At 41.8% G+C, this 23,484-nt stretch overlaps 1 protein-coding gene across 1 annotated transcript in view; it reads right to left on the reverse strand.

Annotated features, from left to right (window-relative positions):
• Positions 1–446: 446 nt before the first annotated feature.
• The window catches only part of LOC143842226 (sulfotransferase 6B1-like), a 31,793-nt gene continuing 8,755 nt past the window's right edge, over positions 447–23,484 (reverse strand). The window contains exons 5-13 of the mRNA XM_077347095.1: positions 22,536–22,630; positions 21,861–22,017; positions 20,436–20,555; positions 11,219–11,364; positions 7,723–7,812; positions 6,607–6,730; positions 5,067–5,161; positions 3,127–3,283; positions 447–723 (exon numbers count right to left, since the gene is read on the reverse strand). Of these exons, the coding sequence (XP_077203210.1) occupies positions 593–723; positions 3,127–3,283; positions 5,067–5,161; positions 6,607–6,730; positions 7,723–7,812; positions 11,219–11,364; positions 20,436–20,555; positions 21,861–22,017; positions 22,536–22,630 (1,115 nt within the window). The 3' untranslated portion in view covers positions 447–592. The remainder of the gene's footprint in view (positions 724–3,126; positions 3,284–5,066; positions 5,162–6,606; positions 6,731–7,722; positions 7,813–11,218; positions 11,365–20,435; positions 20,556–21,860; positions 22,018–22,535; positions 22,631–23,484) is intronic.

Consider the following 23,484-nt stretch of genomic DNA (forward strand, 5'->3'; position numbering starts at 1 on the left):
CTCCAGACTGTAATCAGCCAGGTGAACCCAAAAGTGTGTTATATCAGACAAATCAATGATTCTCTTGGTATCTGCCTTTTATTGGAGACACTGGAAATGAGAGTATAAATGAACCCAGGGGGCTTCATATGCCTATGATAAGTCACTAAAGCTTTAGATGTGATTCCTAAAACAATACTATCAGGAAATTAATGTTCTTGGTTGTAATCCTACACTTGCTCAGGGTACTTAAACATTATACATCTTGATTTCATGGGGATTTATTCGTTTTTTATTTTTGAATACTTATACCCTGCTTTTCTCCCAATGGGGATCCAGGGTGGTATACAAGTGCAGACTCCCCTCCTCCTCCTTTATCCTTACACCAGCAACCCTGTGAGGCACTCAGCGTAGATCATTCGGTGAGCTCCCATAGCAGAGTGGGGACTGCTGCTAAAAACACCACATAGAAATTGCCACCATTGTCTGTTCAGCTAATATGATACCATTTAAAAAAGCAAACATGCACACTGTCCTGTCACTGTGTGCCTAGAAAAGTACAGTAAATTTTACGGACTTCAGGAGTGCTGTTTCAGAAGGCCTCCCTATTTCCTCAGACCTTGCAGTAAAGATCATATTTTATCTTGGCTCCAACTTTCGTTCTTGATAAACACTCTTCAAACCTCTTGTCCATTTCTTTGTTCTGAGATTCTGAGAGCATGCTTTTCCAGTCGCCAACAGATCCTATAGACATTTTAAAATACTGTTATATATTTGTCAGGATGACATTTTCTTAAGTAGGAGTTTTCTGCTATTTGAATTTTGAGAGTAATGATCAAGGTAGACAATCTGCTTATGTAGATAAGAACCTGAATAGAGTGTTTTCCATTTGAATACTGGACACTTTATTCCACAAGATTTATTTTGCAGCTACAAAGTTACACAGTATTAATCATAAAACTACTCGCGTCTCTGAATAACTTTAAAGTTATAAAACTTTTTAAGCATGGGCAGCATGTTGATTCTCACTTCATGATCTTTGCTTTGGCCATCTCTTGTGGGAATCTTTTGCCCTGGGAATATTGGAATGACTGCCAATATTCCAGTGTGGCTCTCCAGGGCCAAACTTCACATTAATACTTTCAGTGTGTCAGGTTTGCTTTTGAGACCAAGGCGTATGAGAAAAGGTTAGAATCATAGAATCATAGAATCATAGAGTTGGAAGGGGCCATACAGGCCATCTAGTCCAACCCCCTGCTCAACGCAGGATCAGCCCAGAGCATCCTAAAGCATCCAAGAAAAGTGTGTATCCAACCTTTGCTTGAAGACTGCCAGTGAGGGGGAGCTCACCACCTCCTTAGGCAGCCTATTCCACTGCTGAACTACTCTGACTGTGAAAAACTTTTTCCTGATATCTAGCCTATATCGTTGTACTTGAAGTTTAAACCCATTACTGCGTGTCCTCTCCTCTGCAGCCAACAGAAACAGCATCCTGCCCTCCTCCAAGTGACAACCTTTCAAATACTTAAAGAGGGCTATCATGTCCCCTCTCAATCTCCTTTTCTCCAGGCTGAACATTCCCAAGTCCCTCAACCTATCCTCATAGGGCTTGGTCCCTTGGCCCCAGATCATCTTCGTCGCTCTCCTCTGTACCCTTTCAATTTTATCTACGTCCTTCTTGAAGTGAGGCCTCCAGAACTGCACACAGTACTCCAAGTGTGGTCTGACCAGTGCCGTATACAATGGGACTATGACATCTTGTGATTTTGATGTGATGCCTCTGTTGATACAGCCCAAAATGGCATTTGCCTTTTTTACCGCTGCATCACACTGCCTGCTCATGTTTAGTTTACAATCCACAAGTACTCCAAGGTCTCGTTCACACACAGTGTTACCTAGAAGCGTATCCCCCATCCAGTAGGCATGCTTTTCATTTTTCTGACCCAGATGCAGAAGGTTGAGGGAGCTTGGTCTGTTTAGCCTGGAGAGGAGACGACTAAGAGAGGATCTGATAGCCATCTTCAAGTATTTAAAAGGCTGCCATGTAGAGGATGGAGCAGAGTTGTTCTCTCTTGCCCCAGAGGGATGGGCCAGAACCAATGGGATGAAATTAATTCAAAAGAAATTCCCTCTAAACCTCCAGAAGAAGTTCCTGACAAAGGGATTTCTCAGTGGAACAGGCTTCCTTTCCTTGGGAGGTGGTGGGTTCTCCATCTTTGGAAATTTTTGGATGAGCGATAGGGTTGTGAGTGTCCTGCATTGTGTAGGGGGTTGGGCTAGATGACCCAGGAGGTCCCTTCCAACTCTATTATTCTATGATTCTATGAATCAGAATTCTATGAATCATTCTACCATTTATCAGCTGCAGACTGGGAAATGGTTTCTTAAGCAATCCAGCTGAGTCTGTAACATTTGGCAGGACTGTCATTCTTACTTCTGTTCTGTAATTCCTTTCAAAAAAGTCCCTTAGATATTTGTACCATTGGGATGGCTGCACATGTACTGATGGGCAACATGCATTGGTTCCAGTGGGGCAACTAGCACCCCAAGGGCCTTTTCAGGTTACAAGAACAGCACAGAGAGGAAAGCTGTATACCTTTTCCCCACATACCACAGTCCCAATCTGAATTGGGACCTGGTATATTTAGGAATGAGTTCCCAGTAGGGACCTCACAGGTGACATGTGACTGATTGGCAGTCAGGTAAGGAAAGAAAAACACACACATTGAAAACTGTATCATCTCACTTGACCATTTGAAACACAAAATCTTTTTCCATCATCCATTTCTAAACCCAGACAAAGATACCTCACAGATTAGACAAGACGCTTTGTACAGTATGACCTTTAAATGAGCCCAGGGCTGCCCCGCCCACAGGAAGTCCTTCCAAAGAAGCAGGTGGCTGAGGGTGGAAGAGGAGCAAGAGACAGAGGTTGAGGCACCATGCTTTCCTCACCCAAATAAATAATTGAGGCTTTGTCTGTGGTACAGGAGGTTGCTGCATCCCTGGGACTTGTCCTTTGGGAGCTGGAGCATAGCACTCTACCACATATCTTTAATACACGCACATGCATCAGATCAGGTTCACAAGTGATGCAGCGCTCACTTTGGAAAATACAAGTGAATCCTTTTCCCCATTGAAATGTACCTTTACGGAACAAGATGTCACCAAATTCTCCATGGGTTTCTGAGCCTTTCTGTTTCATAGCAGCGAAGGTACTCTTGTCTACTATACTTTGAATCTCTTCTTCATTCAGAGAAAATCCAAGGAACTGAGCTATTTTTTTCAATCCCACATTCAGATTCTATACATAAAAAACAAAGATGGTATATTAAATCATATGTCTTTCTTCTTTGCAACTCTCTGCAGATTTGAGACCACTGCACAGTGTTATTCTGCAGATGAAATTGGTTCTTTTGTCACCTGTTTCATCTGTACAACAACCCTGTGCAGTAGGCCTCAAGTATTTCAATTCAACAACAACCTGTGTGGAAGGCCTTAAATGTTTCTTCTCTACCACAACCCTGTCCAAAGTAGTGCTTTCTGCCTGGGAGCTGATCTTTATACTCTGCAGGTGAGCTGTAATTCCAGGAGCTCTCCAGGCCCCACCTGGAGGTTGGCTACCCCTGGGTTGGAAATATTCCTGGAGGTTTGGAGGTGGGACTTCAAAATCGTACAATGCCTCAGAGTCCAGCCTTCAAATGAGCCATTTTTGCCTGCAGTTGGGAGGGAGTGGTGCAGGTGTGTCCCTCCTAGGCTATGGCCAGCCCTTACCAGCAACTGTTTGTATTCTGGGGCACAGACAGGCAGACCAGCATCAGTCCTGTGAGTCTGGAAAGTGCAGGAAGATCTAAATAAATATTTACAGCCTGAAACTGTAAATCGTGAACAAGTAAATGGCTGGAGACACATGGGAATTGTAATTTTTTTTCAACCTTGGCCTGGCAAATAAAAAATAGGATAAAAACCTTACTAAGGTCAAGACTGCTGTGCACAGAGAGTCTTCCTCTTAGGGTTGCCAGCTTCCCTGTGAGGCTCTTTACCCCACCTCCCTCATGGGGAGTCTGCTATCGGGAGAGAAAGGGAAGACATTTGGAGAATGCTTTGAGACACCTGAGGCCTGCTGGGTCACTGCGGCCCATTCCCAGTTCTCTCAGACCTCTCACCGCCCCACATACCTCACAGGTTGACTGTTGTAGGGAGACAAAGGGAAAAGGTGTTTGTAAACCACTTTGAGACTCCTTTGGGTAGTAAACAACAGGGTACAAAAATCCGTTCTTTTTCTAAAGAGCAACCATGAAAGAAGCATGTGCTCACATAACATTTTATCAACAGTGAAAAAATGGAAAAGAAGGAACAGGGTGGACACCTGTGTACTGTAACTACCCCATGTGTATTAGGGCAGAGAGGAATTTCGGTGTCTGTGGTCTAATTCACACAAGAAGGGAAATGATGCAGAACTGGGGGGAATTGGTTCCCCTAAGAAGAGCGTTCAGTCTGATTTTTCCTTCACATATCTGAAGACATGGCTCTGGAAAGCTCATCTGTAACCACTATGCCACAATTCCCAAAGGTTGGTCCTCTACCATGAACATTCCACACCACAGGTTCTTAACACTCATATCTCCACACCCATGCCCTCATTTGCCACCATGCCACCACAACCTTCCACACAACACACATGACAACCCCATGCCCTTACAGACTGGACAACTCCTCCCCTTCCTCTTCCCACTGCCAAGCTCTAGCGCCCGTTGTATTCTTGGGTGCAACGGGCTTTGCCCCTAGTTATTAATAATAAACAGCAGATAAAACTTCAGCCTTCACAGTCATCCCCACACATACAGAGCTTTTTATAGAAAGCGTAATCCACCTTGAGTCTTAGTGAGAAAGGTAGGCTATAAACTAGAGTAAATAAACAAATATTCTGGTGTAAACATACAAACCACTTTTAAAACTTATGGAATGTTAGGTAAGTAAGCTATCACAGATATGAATCCCACATATAGAGGGCTTTTGTACATATGTGACTTCTGTACTGGTACAGTAAGAAACATCTTGTGACTTGGGTATCACAGAAGCCTCACCTCCTTTAGTTCTTCATAACTGATAGCTGTAATGTTTTCTTCATCAATATATTTATCCCATTCTGCAAGATAGTCAAAGTAGGAACCCCAGGCCACTGGAGAGAAATAAAATGAATATTGCTTGCATCTTTATACCCATTGTACATGCATCTCGAATCCCTGCTTGGGTCAAGATTCCCTCTCAGGTGTTCAAAGTTGCATAAACATGTCTTTATGTCAGGGGTGGGCAAACTGTGGCCCACCAGGCAAACTGTGCCCCCCCAGACATCTGGAGGGCCACAGCTTGCCCAACCCTGCTTTATACTATGGCGCCTCCTGAGAGCCAACCCAGTTTCCTGGATGGGAAATCAGGAGTCAATTCTCATTTGAATTTCCGGGTCAACTGTCAATTTCTGAAACCTCCCTCCCCCCACCCAGAAAAACACCCTCATTGCAAGGCTGGATGCCAGTAAAGTATCCAGGGCAGTTGATCAGATGCCAGTTTTCAGCTCATCCCCACAATCAGCTGAGAACCGGCTTTTGACTTCCCACTCAGATTCAGCAGAAATGGAGCAGCCAGAAACATTTTCAGCAATTGCTTGTGTGGGCTGATTCTGAGAGGAACAGATTCAGTTACAAAGTTTGAAACTTAGAATCAAAGACTTTAAATCTAATCTGGAAACAACATGGCAAGCAGTGGAGTTCCCAGCTGACACACATTTCCCAGCCACTGGTGGTGGTGGAAAGCGCCATCAAGTTGCCGTCGACTTATGATGTCTCTGTAGGGATTAGACTTGTGTGATTCGGCCACCAAAGCAGCCATTCCCTCCTGGCACGGAATTCTGCACCTGCGTGGTTGCGCCCGCTGTCATGCCGCTGCTACCCCCCCCCCCTGTGGCGTGGTGCTAGCTGCGGCCGGAGGGAATAGCCGCCGAAGCGGCCGAATCGCACAAGCCTAGTCGGGATTTCAAGGCAAGAGATGTTCATAGTTGGTCTGCCACTGCTTGAAGAAGAAGAAGAAGAAGAAGAAGAAGAAGAAGAAGAAGAAGAAGAAGAAGAAGAGTTGGTTCTTATATGCGGCTTTTCCCTACCCGAAGGAGACTCAAAGTGACTTACAGTCGCCTTCCCTTTCCTCTCCCCACAACAGACACCCTGTGAGGTGGGTGAGGCTGAAAGAGCCATGATATCACTACTTGGTCAGAACAGCATTATCAGTGCTGTGGCGAGCCCAAGGTCACCCAGCTGGTTGCATGTGGGGGAGTGCAGAATCAAACCCAGCATGCCAGATTAGAAGTCTGTACTCCTAACCACTAAACCAAATTGGCTCTATATAAAGGCATTCCCGAATAAGTGCCTAGCTGCAGTTCAGTGGAGCTGCTGCCATAGCTTTTGTCATTATGGCCAGGGCTTACCTTTCAAGGAAAGGGTGCAGCTGGTCTATCAACCAGTGGGCCCAGTTACAGCCCCAGTCCCTGCCTAGCCATCTAAAAGCAGAGCTGGGTACAGGATGCCTGCCAACGGGCAAATGAGTCCCTACATTGATGTAAGATAGGAAGGATACCTTTCCCATCCATAAAACTGGTAAAATGATCGTCCCATGTTGAAGGAGGAAAAATCCCAATTTTGTTTATAAAATGATAATAAGATACCAGAGTGTCTTTGGGGTTTCGAATCAGCACCAGTATCTGCAAGACAAAGGAACAAAATCATGCATTTACAATTTTGCTGTCACCTAAATATTTCATTCCTGGCAAATAGAAGGGGAAGAAATGGAGATAGTGACAGATTTTATTTTCCTGGGCTCCAAGATCACTGCAGATGGGGACTGCAGCAAAGAAATTAAAAGACGCTTGCTCCTGGGGAGGAAAGCTATGGCAAATCTAGACAGCATCCTAAAAAGCAGAGACATCACCCTGCCAACAAAAGTGCGTTTAGTCAAGGCTATGGTCTTCCCAGTTGCAATGTATGGCTGCGAAAGTTGGACCATAAGGAAGGCTGAGCGTCAAAGAATTGAGGCTTTTGAACTCTGGTGCTGGAGAAGACTCTTGCGAGTCCCTTGGACTGCAAGGCGAACAAACCGGTCAGTCCTAGAGGAGATCAGCCCTGACTGCTCTTTAGAAGGCCAGATCCTGAAGATGAAACTCAAATATTTTGGCCACCTCATGAGAAGGAAGGACTCCCTGGAGAAGAGCCTAATGCTGGGAGCGATCGAGGGCAAAAGAAGAAGGGGACGACAGAGAATGAGGTGGCTGGATGGAGTCACTGAAGCAGTAGGTGCAAACTTAAATGGACTCCAGGGAATGGTAGAGGACAGGAAGGCCTGGAGGATCATTGTCCATGGGGTCGCGATTGGTCGGACACGACTTTGCACATAACAACAACAAATATTTCATAGCACAGGTTATTGAGGAGAAGTAACTGAGGATAAATTGTATCACTCAAGGTCTTCCTTTCATCTGCCTTTTTAAGGCCCAAAATGACTAACAGAAGTGTATTGTTGGAAGCTTGGCTAGCCACGTTTTGGGGGGCTACTAAGCTGTATTACCCAGTCAGGGACTGAGCAGCTAGGAGGAACATGCTTTCAAGTTCCTTTGTGGTGAATAATTGAGATGCCTAAGCCTCATCTGGCCAATTACAAAATCATCTTTGGTTATACATAAGACTTAGGTTTGCTCACCTTGGCTTTATTTTTAAAAATAGATGATGGTAGTGCATGAGGAGACAGATGCGTAACAATTATTCTTCTGGAAGGTAATTTCTTCATCCGCTTCAAAGAAAGAAAAAACAAATTGCATTTAATCAGCTCCCACCTTTTAAATATATCTTATTTGAAGTATGCAAGATCCGCAGTACGCATGATGGAACAGAATAAGAAGAGTTTCCTACAGGGGGCATTGGAGAAGATGTGTTTCTAGCATAGTTAGATTAGGAACTTCCTAATATTTTTCAAAGAGTCTCCTCCCATGACCTGATTGGCTAATTGGAGATTTCTTCCTCATTGCTCACCTACTGAAGTAGCAGAAAGAATGAACACATAATGACTACGTACCATCGTTAAACAGGCAGTTAGGAACCTCTCTCTACACAAAGTTTGTTTCTCTTCTTAATAAAATGTTTTAATTCTTTTGAGCAGCCTGGTGCTCTGCTCCTTTGCATATTCAGACTCTGCCAACCAATTTAAACCAGCAGAACCATTTCTTTTTGTATAATCCCATCACTGATTACATTATCTTCAAAGGCTTTGTGAGCATCATCTTCAAATACAAGTACAACCTGTAGGCCAAATATTGCTGCATGAAGACCTGGGAACAACATGAGTAGTTTTATTTCTGATGGGTTTGGATGAGACAGATGCTGCCAAATGCAAACTCTTGGAGGTAATTGCGAACAACTTTGATAAAGTGTAATAAAGTCAAGAGGTAGGGGCTATATAGACACATGCTTTCCCTGCAGACCCCCAACTTACTAAGAACGGACTAATACCTGATCTATCAAGGCTATGTAGGATAATATTGCACAGGCAGAGGTGGACTGCAAGGCCAAAACAGTCTGGGAAGAATCTGAGTTGTGTGGCCCTGATGGGACAACTCTGCAGAGACCGCTCACTTCAGACCTGGCTGGTGATATGGGACAGCAGGCCAGCCAAGTCCAGTCATCTCTACTGCTAGCAGGTCTGGGCTGAATGGTCCCTGCACGGCAACTCTGCATGGGCTGCTTGGATTTGGCCTGGCTGGTGAAGCCACGGAGGACGGGATGGGTAAGGTAACTTCTGATGCCATTCAGACTCAGCCCAGATTTTTCCTTCCTACCAGGAACTTTCTCAGTAACATACAGTGCTCGTTCATCCCTGCTTAAAGGTAATATGCTCATAGATATGTAATATGCTCATACAAAGCAATATGCAATTCACGTGTCTGCAATAATTTGTTCCTTTCCTGGCACATTACTGTGCCTTTTTTCTCTGCGGGAGGGGGATGCTCACCAAATGGACATCATTTCTGGAATTCACCCTTTGCAATATTAGACCTCAGAGAGCTCTCCTTTGTTCAAGTAAACCTGACAGTGAGCTAGAAATCAGATTTCCTGAAATGGTGGATTTATTTATAGAACAGCTCAGTTAGTGGACTATTTGTTACTATGAATGATACCATTTTCTCTGGTAACAGCTTCATTTCAACTTGTAATTGTTTCTGCCTCTGACACTAAAAGCAAAACCCAAGTTAAAAACTAGCAAAACAATTGGCAACAGCACCACCTGGTGGCTAACACTGGAAATGCACCTTCATTCAATGACCCTAACATTTCTTTGAGCTACCAGTGCAGATGTATACCTGGCCAGTGGTGGAAAGCAGATTGGCCAATGGCCTCAAAGGGGGTATCAGATTCAGACGCTTGTGAATTTGAGGCATTCAATAAGTTCATTAACTTGTTTTATGTGCCATCTTTTAAATTTTTTAATATGGCTAGGGGCCTCAAAAACTGGAACTGTCGGACCTCCTGTGTGCCAATGTCCTTGAGCAAGTCAGCAGAAGGAGGGGAGTAGGCACATATGAATCACAAGGGCCTGCTTCATCTTGAAGCAACAGGAATTGGTTGTTTCAAAATTTTACTTCACAGACTCTCTCTATAAAACAGCATTTTCTTCCAGGGTATGAAATCAAAGTCCTATGTCTTCTAGAGGTTTACTCTTAGTTCAAGCACTAACACCTGCAACAGGAATTTGGGGGTGATCTTTGATGCCTCCTTGTCATGGAGGCTCAGATCATGAAAGTAGCCCAAATGGCATTTTTCCATCCATGCCGAGCACGGCTACTAGTGCCCTACCTGCCCTCTGAACATTTGGCCACAGTGATCCATGCAATGGTCACTTCCAGACTAGACTTCTGTAATTTGCTCTATGTGGGCCTGTCCTTGTCTTTGACCTGGAAACTGCAGCTGGTACAAAACGCAGCTGTGAGGGTCCTCACTAGAACACCTTGGAGGGCCCATATTCAGCCAGTGCTGAGGCAGATTACTGATCTGCTTCTGGGTCAGGTTCAAGGTTTTGGTTTTGATCTTTAGGCTATATGAGGTCTGAGTTCTACTTATCTGAGGGACTGCTTTTCTGCTTATGCCGCCCCCAGGGCTTTTCACTCTGTGGGTATGAATTTGATGGATGTCTGCCTGGCCTTGACCAGGGCCAAGGCCTTTTAGGTCCTGGCCCTTACCTGGTGGAATGAGCTCCTGGGAGAGCTGAGGGCCCTGATGGAGCTTTCTGAGTTCTGCAGGGCCTGCAAGATGGAGCTCATCTGCCAGGCGTTTGGTAGAGGCCAGGGCGATGCCCAGAGTTTTGAACTGCGGATTCTGCCCACCTCAACACCCTTGGGTCATCTTGTCGGGGGTTATCAGCATGGGCCCATAGGCTGGAACAGTGGGGTTGGGTGGAATGATTGAAAATTGAGTAAGCTGCCATCTGTCATTTGTTGTATGAGGTTTTAATGGGAGTTTTATATTGTGATCTTATTGTATTATCCGGTGAACCACCACAAGACAGCCTTGGTCAAGAGTGATGGTATACAAATGATGAAATAAATAAATAAGATAAGGATTTTTCTTCAAGTTTAAAGACTGTTCAGCACAATATTTTGAGGAAAAGCACCATATTTTAGTCCATATTTTAGTATTGCTCCACATCTTGAGAAAACTTCCTTCATGGCAAAGGATGAAATGGGCAACAATTGTAGCTTGCAACCCTTAGCTGCTTCAGTTTGTTTGGAAATGACAACATGACTAGAAATGTTCAACAATTTGGAGAACAAGGGCTATAAAGCTTGGTTATAACTATCTAGTAATGAATTTTGCATTCATTACTATGCTCCCATTGCATGTATTTAGCAACATATGTTATCAGTACAAATAATTATGTCTTACTGTGTTTGATATAACTGTGCTCATCCCTTTATGACCATTGTATTTATATAGCCTTGTTTGCAATTAGATTACTTTTGGTGGTTCAGCCCCACCTACCTCACAGGGCGTCTGTTGTGGGAGAGGAAGGGAAAGGTGTTTATAAGCCGCTTTGGGACTTCTGGTAGTGAAAAGCACAGTATAAAAAATAGCTCTTCTCCAAAATGTTCTGTTTATCCTTTCAAAGAGGGCACTTCTGTCATCAGTAACTTTTCTCTCATGCTCACCTGGAATTTATCTGGATTTCCAAATTCAAGGCGTGGAGTTACTTCCAATTCCTTTTCAAGCTCCATAATCTTTTTCATTTCTTCTTCTGTATATTTTGCAGCTGTATTTTCCATAAAGTTTAGGATGTGATCAAGCCAGTTGGTGCCTGAAGAACAAGAAGAACGTGGAGAGCATGCCCTTGGAGATGCCCAACATATCCCACCTGCATTTTAAGTTGCTTTGAAAAATACCTCAATTGCACATATCCTTCTTCGGCAGCATGATCTAGAGTTTCCCCCTTTGACCTCTGCTTTTGTTCCCTACTATATTCCAATAAGAGCAGCCATACCTCTGAAGCCTCAGGCCTTTCAGGGAGGCTTGCAGGGCATTGCAGGGAGGCTACTGATAATTTTCTAGGGACTATTAACACAGCAGCTTCTTCACTGGTGACTGAAAAATAGTCACGGTAGCCCAAAGGTAGGGGAAAAGGTGAGTTTGGGTGACCATGCAAGTATCCTGAAGACTTACTAGATAATACTTGTGGTGGTGGTGGTTTAAATGATAAATGATGCCCACAGTCTACCATTTATAGCATTCAAACAAACAATATTCACCTGATCCTTTTTATTAAAAAGCTACTCTCTTCCACACTCCCTCAAAAATGCCTCCCCAGTTTGGGAAATTAATGGGAGTGATCTTGTTAAAAAGTTATTTAGTTCTATGCAATGCCTCCCCCCATAAAAAAAAGTAATGACTAAAATCATTGTAGTTTGATTGCTCTAGAGTGCAAAAAACTATCCTTGCACAGAGTGCAATGAACTACAAACCTGTGAAGGAATAGACTCCCTTACAAACTGGTCTGGATGGAAATGTGAGGCATGAAAGATAATATTGGGACATACTATCACCTGTGTGACCAAAACTCTGAAGGTGATTTTGAAATGAAGAAAAAATGAAGAGGGAGAGGAGGAAAAGAGTAATAACAAATGACTTTTATTACCCTTACATTATGTTTATATTACAATATGTTCTTCATATTACAATGATTATGCCTTGAAAGTGGAAGCAAAAATTCTTAAGGAAATGGACAATTCAGTAGTGATACTATGTATAATTAGTATGTAGTTTCTCAGTTGCATGAATTTATATCTGTACAGCTTCTATGGGACATTTTTATGAGGAAAAAAGAGAGACTCACCAGTTTTGGGATATCCTGCCAAGATTATATCATCCATCCTGGCTTCAAAGGATTCCAAAGCCTGCAAAGTGTTTGGGTTACAAACTGCAGCAGGATATGACACTCCATTGTAGGAAAAGATCATGTCTTCTGGAGGTATCTTGGCACCCTCACTTAACATCTTATTCAGAAACTCAGCAGTAACTTTCTTATTCTTAGGCATTCTTGTGTCTCTTACAATAGAGACCATGTATAGATTGATCTTTCGCTATGACATTCCTGAATCAGCCAACATTTATATACAGGTCACCCAGAAGACAAAAAAACCTAAACATTGTGGTTTCTGTGTGCATGCAGGGAGGTGCAGAGGTAGAAAAATTACTATTTAACCAAGAGAGCTGTTGGAAAGTAACTCTAGCCTTTGCTTTCCTCATTGCAGATTCACTGTGAATGGGTTTTGTGGAGCCACTGGAAGGGATCCAGAGTTGTCAGTTCCCATTTCCAGGGGAAGGAGAAAAAATGGCCACTGGGTCAGCAGTGTGATGTCACTTCTGGGGAGCCCTCAAAAGTGATGTCAGTCATCTCTGTTCATTTCCAGAAATGTTAGGGTTTACCAAAGTGATTCATAGAGAGACATGATGTCACTTCTGGGTTTTTCTGGAAGTGAAAACTTGCCATTGCCAACCATTGCCTTCCATATCCCTACCTTCTGCATCTTGCACTAGTTGCCAGACCCCAGAATGTACATGTATAGTTGCCAACTTTAGTTTGGTAAATTCCTGAAGATCTTGGATGTGCCTGGAGAGGACTGTTGACAGCATGTATATTTGATATCAAAGTGATATCTATTTATTTCATTGTCTTTGCAAAAATCTGATAATGAAATTCTGAATATATGCCATATGCTCTTCCTCTTCCCCAAATTTACATAGGTTCATGAATTCATAGAGGGAGACAATTTAAAAGGGACACATCTAGCTCCCTGGCAGGAAGGGGAAGTTAGACAGCCAGCTTGGTGTAGTCGTTAGGAGTGCAAATTTATAATCTGGTGAGTCGGGTTTGATATCCCACTTCTCCACAAGCAGCCAGCTGGGAGACCTTGGGCTCACCACAGCACTGATAAAGCTGTTCTGACTGACCAGTAATATCAGGGCTCTCTCAGCCTCACCCACCTCACAGGGTGTCTGTTGAGGGGAGAGGAAAGGGAAGGCAATTGTAAGCTGCTTTGAGACTCCTTCGGGTAAAGAAAAGTGGCCTATAAGAACCAACTCTTCTTCTTTGAATCATTGACATACCATGGTCAATGTGATACAGACTACAAGCATAGAACAAAAAATGGCCTTCCATAAGAAATCAAAAAGTCTGATTTCTTGTTGACCTTCAGGAAGTCTGAAAGCTATCACATAGCTGGAGATGTGCTACCATTCATTCATGTGGCTTAACTGATGTCTTGCTGAACCTTGAGACCTGGCAGTCATGACCAGATCCTTAACATAGATGGGTGGAGGCCATAAAGAGGCTTTGATTGGAAAGATAAAAGTATTTTAATAAAATTAAATTAGAAGTCTATACTTAGAAGATCCATAAAATGTAGATTCTAGCAACATAAAAATATAGGAAGGTAAGCTTCCCCTGTGCCATCATTCTGACCTGAAATAGCCAAGAGGAGACACCATTTGCTTCACTGAAAAAACGGTGAGTCCTGATGAGCTGCACATAAGTTTCTCCAAACAGTGGCTGGCCAGGGCTGCTTCGGGCTGAAAAAATGGCAGAGGGGATGGGGGACTAACCCTCCACTCCCTCCTTGTTGAATCCCAATATGAAGCAGAGTCCAAGCTCACAACATCAGTCTGGTCACGCTGATATAGGGAGACTATAAGGACATGTAGTAACCTAAGTGCAAACCTTTAATTTGAAATGCTGAGCGAGAATATTCCTTCCCAAGTCAGTTGTATTATCCTTCTCTCAGAGCCTGTTTCTATAGATATTTGAGTTTTTTAAATCAATCAAAATCACCATTTTGACTATTGCGTTACCATATCTCTGGAGGTTTCTTTGCAAACATTGCAGTGGCTGTATTCAACAAACCCAATTTGGCCTAAACTGCAATCTGAATCACCTCTCTGTGAGGTAATATATAGTTTTCTGATTATAGATCTGAATGGGGAACAGGGTGTGATGTGGGTCAAAGTTACACGGGAGGGCTCAGTTATTCATTAAAAGGAAAGTTTATGACACAGGAATGAATCTGGACAAAGGTTGCAATTTTAATTATACCGGTAGCTTGCCACTAGTTTGCTTTGAGAACAACTGTTGGGTGTGTCTTTATTGTAGTGATAGTGCCCTCAAATAGGAACCAAAGTATGGTGGGATGTATTCAGTAATTCGATCTTTGCACGAAAGGAGAAACCTGAAGCATCGATTTTGTGACTCTTTAAAAGGAGCACGAATTAAAAGTAAAGAGGATCCTTTATTTCATCTGCCAGCAAATGTTATCATTTGGCTTTTATTATTCTCAAAAATTAGAATCATAGTGTTGGAAGAGACCTCCAGGGTTATCTAGTCCAAACCCTGTACAATGCAAGAGACTCAGGGCCATTCTGCACAGCGCTAATGTTGCTGAAGTCTAACTGTTGTGTAACACTGTTTTTTTTAACGTTATGCACGACGTCGTGCACAATCTGCAACACTCTTGCAAAAAGCGCTTCAATGTAGCGCTTTTCAGGGAATCGTAAAAATTGGATTCCCACTAAAAAAAAATGCTTCACTCCTGAGAACAACCTGCAACACATCCAAAAAAGACATGTGCATTCTCAATGTAGCGGGAGAAAGAATGTCCCTCCCTAGGTCTCACCCCCGAGGTTCCGGATCACCATTTCCCCCCCTTAAACCAGTGAAAGCAACAAATAAGTGAGGCTTCTTCGGCTGAAGTCCCTCCACAGAAGTGCCTAACAGTAAAACAAAGCTCCCTTCTGCAATTGTCTTTAAACTTTCTGAGCACAATACAGGCCCCTGTTCGACACTGCCTGTCATTTTTGGCAAGAAATTGCACCCATCGGGGGGGGGATTTTTGTACTTAAAGATCGTGTAAACGATTAAGCGCCAGCTCCTACGCCAGTGAAAAAGGTCTTTCTGAAACATCAAATGAACAAATATTTTTTGCTACTGGTATTTTGGGGTTTTTTTGAAAGATTTTAAAGGGAAAGGGGCTTTCCGTGAGCTCAAACTCAACAGTTCATTGGCTGTTCTGTTTGATTGATGGCCAGGAGTGGGAAGAAGCATGGGAAAATATCACCTCCTTTGTTGCGATTCCGGCAAGACCGGAAACTTGTGGGTAACGAAAACAGCATTAGTGGGAGAGCCTTTTTTCTGCTAGAAACGGCTGTGTGAGTTGTCAAGACCTGCTGCTATTAATTGTAGCACTTTACAATAGCACTTACATTTAGCTACATTGGTGGTTGTGTGGAATGGCCCTCACAACTACCTGCCTACCCACAGTGATCCCAATTTAATGCCCAGATGATGCCTCTCCCCCCAACTTGGCATGGAGGAAATTCATCTCCTGTCCCTCAAAGTGGCCATTGGCATATCCCTGGGTGTGCAAAAAAGGGCCACAAGAGCCAAGTGCTGACACAATCCCTTCTTCCCACCCACACAGAAATATATGACAGAAGTGATACTTGAATATGGTAGAATTGCTACTGGGACTACAAAGAAGTGGGTCATTTTCTTTCATCAGCATTTTTATATGTTGCAAAAAGATGTAGGAGAGAGTAACAAGTGTGGAAGTTTGTGGATTTACTTTTAATTCGTGCTCCTTTTAAAGAGTCACAAAATCGGTGCTTCAGGTTTCTCCTTTCCTAAAAATATCTAATCACTGATTACATCCCAGCAAATTTAGTTCCTATTTGAGGGCACTATCATGACAGTAAATACACACCCAACAGTTGTTTCCAAAGCAAACTGGTGGCAAGCTACTGTATAATTAAAATCACAACCTTTGTCCAGATTCATTCCCGTGTCATAAACTTTTCTTTTAATGAATAACTAAGCCCTCCTTCCATGTAATTTTCACCCATATCACACCCAGTTTCCCATCCAGATCTTTAAAGCAGAAAACTATATTTCATCTGAAGGACAGGTGGTTCTGATGCAGTGTATGTTGCATCATCCAGCTTGTGCTGAGGTAGCTGCATTGATTGCCAGTTTTGGCCCGGATCAAGTTCAGGGGTTTGGTGTAAGAGCTAGTTTGGTGTAATGGTTAGGAGTGTGGACTTGAGGAGTTGGGAGCCTCTTTGTGTGTGCAGGATGGAATACAGTTTAGAGGCCAAAGCAGGCCTGTTCTGCCATTCCAGAGACAGCAAAGGGTACTGGTTTAAAGGGCTCAAGAGCACTGCTGAGATGTTTGGTTTAAATGGCTGGGATCTGAATCAAAGAAAGCCCCTTTAAATAACTGAGCTGCCAAGACCTGAACATGTGGCTCAGCTATATAAAGGGGATTTCTTGGGCAGTGATACCCAGCACTGGCTGCCCAAGAAAGCCCCTTTAAGTAGCTGGCAGGAACAAAAGGAATTACTCCATGGGGTGTTTGCTCCATGCATCTCAGCTGTTTAAACAGGATTTCTTGGTGTTTTAAGAGTGTTTTTTTTTCAGATTTACTATAATATCTCTGGATACTTTTTTTTTGTTATGTGCAATGAGTGGACAGTATATTTGTATGCTTCATTTTCATCCTGATGTATAAAGTGAACCTTTGGGAATCATTAACACCTCACATCAACACCAGGCCTCTATCTCTCCCCATCCCTCTTCCCCTCCCTCTTCCTCTTGACTCCTCCTGACTCAATTGCCCTTATTATATAACACCAATTGGTCAGCAGGAGGCAGCAATTCTTTAATTATAACTCAATTTTATGATGACTTATTGTATTGTTCTTACTACCTTGAAATGCTTGTATACTCATATGGTGTTCACTGCCCCAAAATGGCCGGCCTGAGAAGGGCAGTATATAAATCTAAACATACATAAATATATAATAAATAATTATTGCATACTGTTTTTAAAAAATAAACCAAATGGTCATGAATAAAGATCAGAATAAAGAAAGGACCAGCCCAAGGGGTTTTGGTAACCTGGTAAACGATGAATTTGGTTTGTATCTCCTCCTCTCTGTCAGTGTATATTTTCATTTATAAGAGACAAAATGGGAGTGAGAGGAAAGGAGAGAGACCATACTTATATTGTTGAACACTTTATTAACATTCACAACATTGTTCCACTTAAAAAAATACAGCGAATCAACAATGTAAAAAGAGGTGATGTACTAGAACAAAATGTACTCAACAAAACTGGTTCAAATGTATTGTTGATCACTAAAGGCAATCTTAACATCAGAAATAACATAATTTGGGGGTGTGGCTAAAGATGTCGTCCTGAGAGGGTGGCAGGGCATCTGCTCTGCTATCTCTGAAGCCTGACAGGGGTCAATTGTGCAAGCAATTGGCAGAAAAGAGGAGGGGTACGCAAACCTCACCTCACCTTTCTACCCAGGAAGTTCTTGGGGCCGTCTCCAATCCTTTAGGGAGTATATCTCCCTGGATTATAGGCTGTCAGCGTTCCAGGTCCAGAGGACGACTGCCATTTTCTACCTCGGACTTTCTTTTCTTTCTTTAATCTTAAAGTATCTGCTTCAACCCTACATGATGATTTACCACAAATGAACGCTTTGAACTGAGGGGAGGACTTCGGCTGAGTTCCAAAACATCATTTACTGCAAGTATCTCTCGCTTTTTTTTTCTCCGTCTCTCTTCCTGCATCAAAGCCCTTTGTTTCCCCCCTCCTCTTACTCTGCTCTGCCTGAAGCCACCTCGTTAAGAGGCAGGCTAATTCTCCTAACTAAGCAGAAGAAGGATTCAAATCAACTCGAATTAATTGGCAAAAGCTCTTATTGTAATTGTTTTGGTTTTCGGAGATAGAGATAAGAGCAGTGAATGTGAAAATCTCACGAGAACTTTGTGCCAGTACGAGAATCCCTGCCTTAACCGGCTTCAATACGTCACATGCCTGTGCCGGAACATTAGAGGATAAAACAGAGGACCTCTACTGGCCACTTGTAAAATTGTTTGGGGCCGGGTTTTTTTAAAGTCAAAATCATGTCTATGTTAAAAAGATTGGCTCATCTAATAGAGATACAAACCCAAGATTACAAAGTATTCTTAGATGGATTGATCAAAAATATCTCCAAGGAGATCCAAGATGGCAAGGAAGAAGTCTTCAATAGGAATGATGGATCAATAACAGTGACTGATGACAGCTTTAAACAAGGTGGAAAACCAACAGCAGAAGAGAAATCTGAAATTCATATCTTCAAGGAGATCCAAGATGCCAAGGAAGACGTCTTTAACAGGAATAATGGATCAATAACAGTGGCTGATGACAGCTCTAAACAAGGTGGAAAACCAACAGTAGAAGAGAAATCTGAAATTCTGGAGACGGAAAATGGGATGCCGGAGTTCTGCAGCCCAGATAAGGACACCCTTTTTAAAAAGACATACAGCCATCTCAAAGCAAGAGTGTACAAAAATCAATCAAAAGAAATATGGATCTGCAGTGAAAGTAACCGATTTAAAGGATCTCTCTGGGGAAAAAATTGTATTGATACTGGAGTCCAGGAGGTGCAACGGCCTCAAGATTTATCGATGCATATTTTGCGGGAAAGAGTACAACTGCACTTTCTACGCCAAAGGCCAATGGGACAGAATATAATTTTACGGGAACGACAAGATGTAGCAAGCCTCGAGATGAGACCCCCTTAAGAAGACCGAAAGCTCATATTGTTCTATGTTTAATGTTATACCGTATTCTATATTTCCATTTTTATGAAAAAGGGGAAGCAGTGTCTCTTTCGCTCTTGTTTTTTTTTTTTGTCTCTTTTCTTTTATAGGCATATAGGTAATATAATCATTAGTGCTGAAAATGTAAAATGGGGTTCTCCCCCCTTATTTTTTCTTTCTTCTATTAGTGAATTGTCCTAGGACTAAAGCCTACACTGAGGATGGTTCTTAGAATGGGTCAAGCAAAAATTGTTTTGTAGATGTATTAGAACCAAGGATAAGGAGAAGCTATAGAAGACTGAAAGCTTATATTGTTCTATGTTTAATGTTAAGCATTTAATCTAAACCTGGAAATCTTATTATTCTCTGTATTAACAACATATACTGTATCCTATATTGCTATTTTTATGAAAAAGGGGAAGCAGTGCCTTTTTTCTCTCTTGTTTCTTTTTCTTAGTAGGCATATAGGTAATATAATCGTTAGCGTTGGAAATATAAAATGGGGCTTTCCCCTCTTATTATTTTTTTTATTGGTGTATTGTTATAGGGCCAAAGCTCATATTGATCTGTAGAAAATGCAAAGCTCTCAACTTATACCTGTCAGGATGGCTCTTAGAATGGGCCAAGTATAAATGGTTTGTAGATGTATCTGTATTAAGGATAAGGAGAAATTATGAAATCCTTTTGTAATTTTTTTTCTTTGTACATCTTTAAGGCAAAGCCCTACTTTCCTCTCCCTTTATCAGGGTATTGATACAGGGCCAAAACTAATACTGTGCTATAAGAAATGTTTAATGTTAAGCATCTAACTCAAACCTAGAAATATCTGCTAGGATAGCTCTCAGATTGTATCAAGCAGTTAATGTGAGGTCTACGATCTCTCAAGTAAGTTGATTAATAATAACTTTTCTTTTGTATATCTAAACAGGCTTTTTTTTTTTTTTTAATGTAGTGGAAATGTGGATGGCTCTTAGACTCATGGCTCTTAGAGTTTTGGGCAAAAGTTTATATCACTGTGGAGTCAATGTGGGGTCGTATATTCTCAAATGATGACTATATTTCTATCTTTATGAAAATAAAAAAAATCATTATAAAAAAAAATAAAAAAAAAAAAAAAAGAAATAACATAATTTTTTAAAGTACAAACAAAATTGATTCTTATTCAAATTAATCTATTTCCCATCATGCCATATGAAATCTAGAACCTTGTTGTATTCAACACTTACAGTAAACATCATATTTTAACATCATTCCAAGCTTTGTCCTTGCTATATTCTCTTCAAATGTTTTATCCATTTCTTCATTTTGTTCCTCTGAGAAGATATTTTTCCAGTCACCCACTATTCCTGCAAATTTAAAGTATAATAACTATTACAGTAAAAGAGAGAACTGCCTCTTCCCTGATACTATTGTTTCATGGCCAAGATAGTTTTTCTTTCATACTTGTTAGAATAAGCAAAACCTGCAGTATGCATTATTATAGTTATTATATTTTTTAATTTTTATGCTGCCGCTAATAGCCCACAAGCTCACAGTGGCACACAACTAAAAAAAACCCTTCCACCCACCCTCTCCGAACCTCCAATATCAAGCTGTCAGTTACAGCTGTATGCATCGCACGGTGATGTAACCAAGGGCAGAAACCGGAGGAGGGACCAGATCTCTCTCACCCAGAATCATAGAATCATAGAGTTGGAAGGGGCCATACAGGCCATCTAGTCCAACCCCCTGCTCTATGCAGGATTAGCCCTAAGCATCCTAAAGCATCCAAGAAAAGTGTGTATCCAGCCTTTGCTTGAAGACTGCCAGTGAGGGGGAGCGTTAAACCCATTATTGCGTGTCCTCTCCTCTGCAGCCAACAGAAACAGCATCCTGCCCTCCTCCAAGTGACAACCTTTCAAATACTTAAAGAGGGCTATCATGTCCCCTCTCAACCTCCTTTTCTCAAGGCTGAACATTCCCAAGTCCCTCAACCTATCTTCATAGGGCTTGGTCCCTTGGCCCCAGATCATCCTCGTTGTTCTCCTCTGTACCCTTTCAATTTTATCTACGTGCTTCTTGAAACGAGGCCTCCAGAACTGCACACAGTACTCCAGGTGTGGTCTGACCAGTGCCGTATACAATGGGACTATGACATCTTGTGATTTTGATGTGATGCTCCTGTTGATACAGCCCAAAATGGCATTTGCCTTTTCTACCGCTGCATCACACTGCCTGCTCATGTTTAGTTTACAATCCACAAGTACCCCAAGGTCTCGTTCACACACAGTGTTACCTAGAAGCGTATCCCCCATCCAGTAGGCATGCTTTTCATTTTTCTGACCCAGATGCAGAGCTTTACACTTATCTTTATTAAACTGCATCTTGTTCTCATTTGCTCATTTTCCCATTGTGTTCAGATCTTGTTGAACTCTATCTCTATCTTCTGGAGTATTTGCCAATCCTCCCAATTTGCTTTAAGCTGTTTTGCTTTAAGCAAATTTTGTGAGTAGAAGAAGACCCTAGAACTTGAATTTGCCTTTGGTTCCAACACCTACATTACATTAAAAATATGAAAAGTACCCTGGAAGCAGAGGACGAATCAAAGCAAGCTCAGATGGACAACAAGCTATAGACAGTTCACCAATCCTATCAAATAGATGACAATGTACCTTTACGGAAAAGACTCTTGCCCATTTCTCCATGAGTTTTTGAAGCTTCCTCTTTCATGCTTTTGAAACTAGTTTTCTCCACAATGGACTGAATCTCTTGTTCACTCACAGAAAAATCAAAGAAGTCAGCCATTCTTTTCATTCCCAGAGCTGCATTCTGAATAAAGAAAAATAAACAAATGCATTGCTATTGAATGAAATAACCTTCACAGAAACTTTAAAAATCCTCAGTTAACCTTCATTCAGAAGAGATAAGATCATAGGGTTGGAAGAGGCCATACAAGTCATCTAGTCCAAAACCCTGCTCAATCCAGGCAGTTTATTTGTATTTTAAAATTAAAGCAATGTTGCTTTAGGAACTGTTGTATCTTACCATTTCCAGACATGAACTTCCAGATGCGAACTTATGCAGTTCACAAGGACACACAAAGACATTCTAACACTCAACAGGCTGAAATTGTTTATTAATTATTAATAACTGATCATGATTATACAAACAAAGAGATAGAAAGGTTGAACTAATAGATACAGAGGCTGAATTTTAAAACAAAATATTTCTGATAGACTGAAGCATGTAAAAGTATCAAGCAGAAATCTGGAATTAAATTCTATTAGCATTATTTCTTGGATAGCATTTGATTGACACGGTATGTCAGAAGTTAAAAAAATGCTCACCTCTTTTATTTCCTCATAGGTAATAAACATGACATTTTTGTCATCCAGATACTTGTTCCATTCAATAATATGGTCGAAATAAAGACCCCAAGGCACTGAAAGGAAATCAGCCAAAAATGTTCTTATAACGAAGTTAATATTAGCTTTAATATTAAAGTCAATATTTAAGGATTTCTATAAAATTTTAATGAACTTTCCAGTGTGAGGCCTTAGTATTGAAAGTCATGCCCTGTGTGCAAAGACTGTCGGGCAGTTTCGGTTAGAAATATACCAACAGTTTCTCATGTCATGTGGCAATACCTACAAAGGACATATATAAGTCATGCTTCTGATTTAAATTTTGCATGGGCAACAAAAGATCACACACCAGAACTCACAGGAGAGATATGAAAATCTCCCCTGCACAATCCACTTGAACTCTGAAGAGATGACAGGATGGTTGCCACCTCTCTCTAGGAGCAAGACTGGATGGAATGACGAGAGAGGGAGACCTGAAAGACTGCAATTGAGAAACAACAGTCAGAGGTTAGTAGCTGAGAAACTGCCAGATAAGGGCTGAAGAGGAAAGAGGTTTTCTGACTGACAGGAACTGTATAGAAGAGCTGCTAGGAACAGGCTGAAAATAATACATTTGTAATTAAAGGATTATAGTTGTAGGTGAGGAGTTCTGTGCAAAAGATCAATGGAAGTGAAACGTTTCTTAGGCATTTCCCTCAGTGTTGAAGGGGAGTTAATATCTCTGTCAAAGTACATATATTCTAGAATATGAATTAATGGTGGCAATGACTGATTGGAACAGTGTTTGAGCCCCAGCCCTGAAAGCTCTATGTGAGTGAGGATTGATTTCTAAAGGGGACTGAGCTACCCTATCTGTGGATATATCTGAATGTGAAAGAGAGGACCCAAGGTGTGAAATAGTCATAGCTCTCTATAGGTTTTAAGAGAGCCA

The sequence above is a fragment of the Paroedura picta genome, chromosome 1 (genome assembly GCF_049243985.1).
Source record: "Paroedura picta isolate Pp20150507F chromosome 1, Ppicta_v3.0, whole genome shotgun sequence".
In the NCBI taxonomy this organism is placed as follows: Eukaryota; Metazoa; Chordata; class Lepidosauria; order Squamata; family Gekkonidae; genus Paroedura; species Paroedura picta.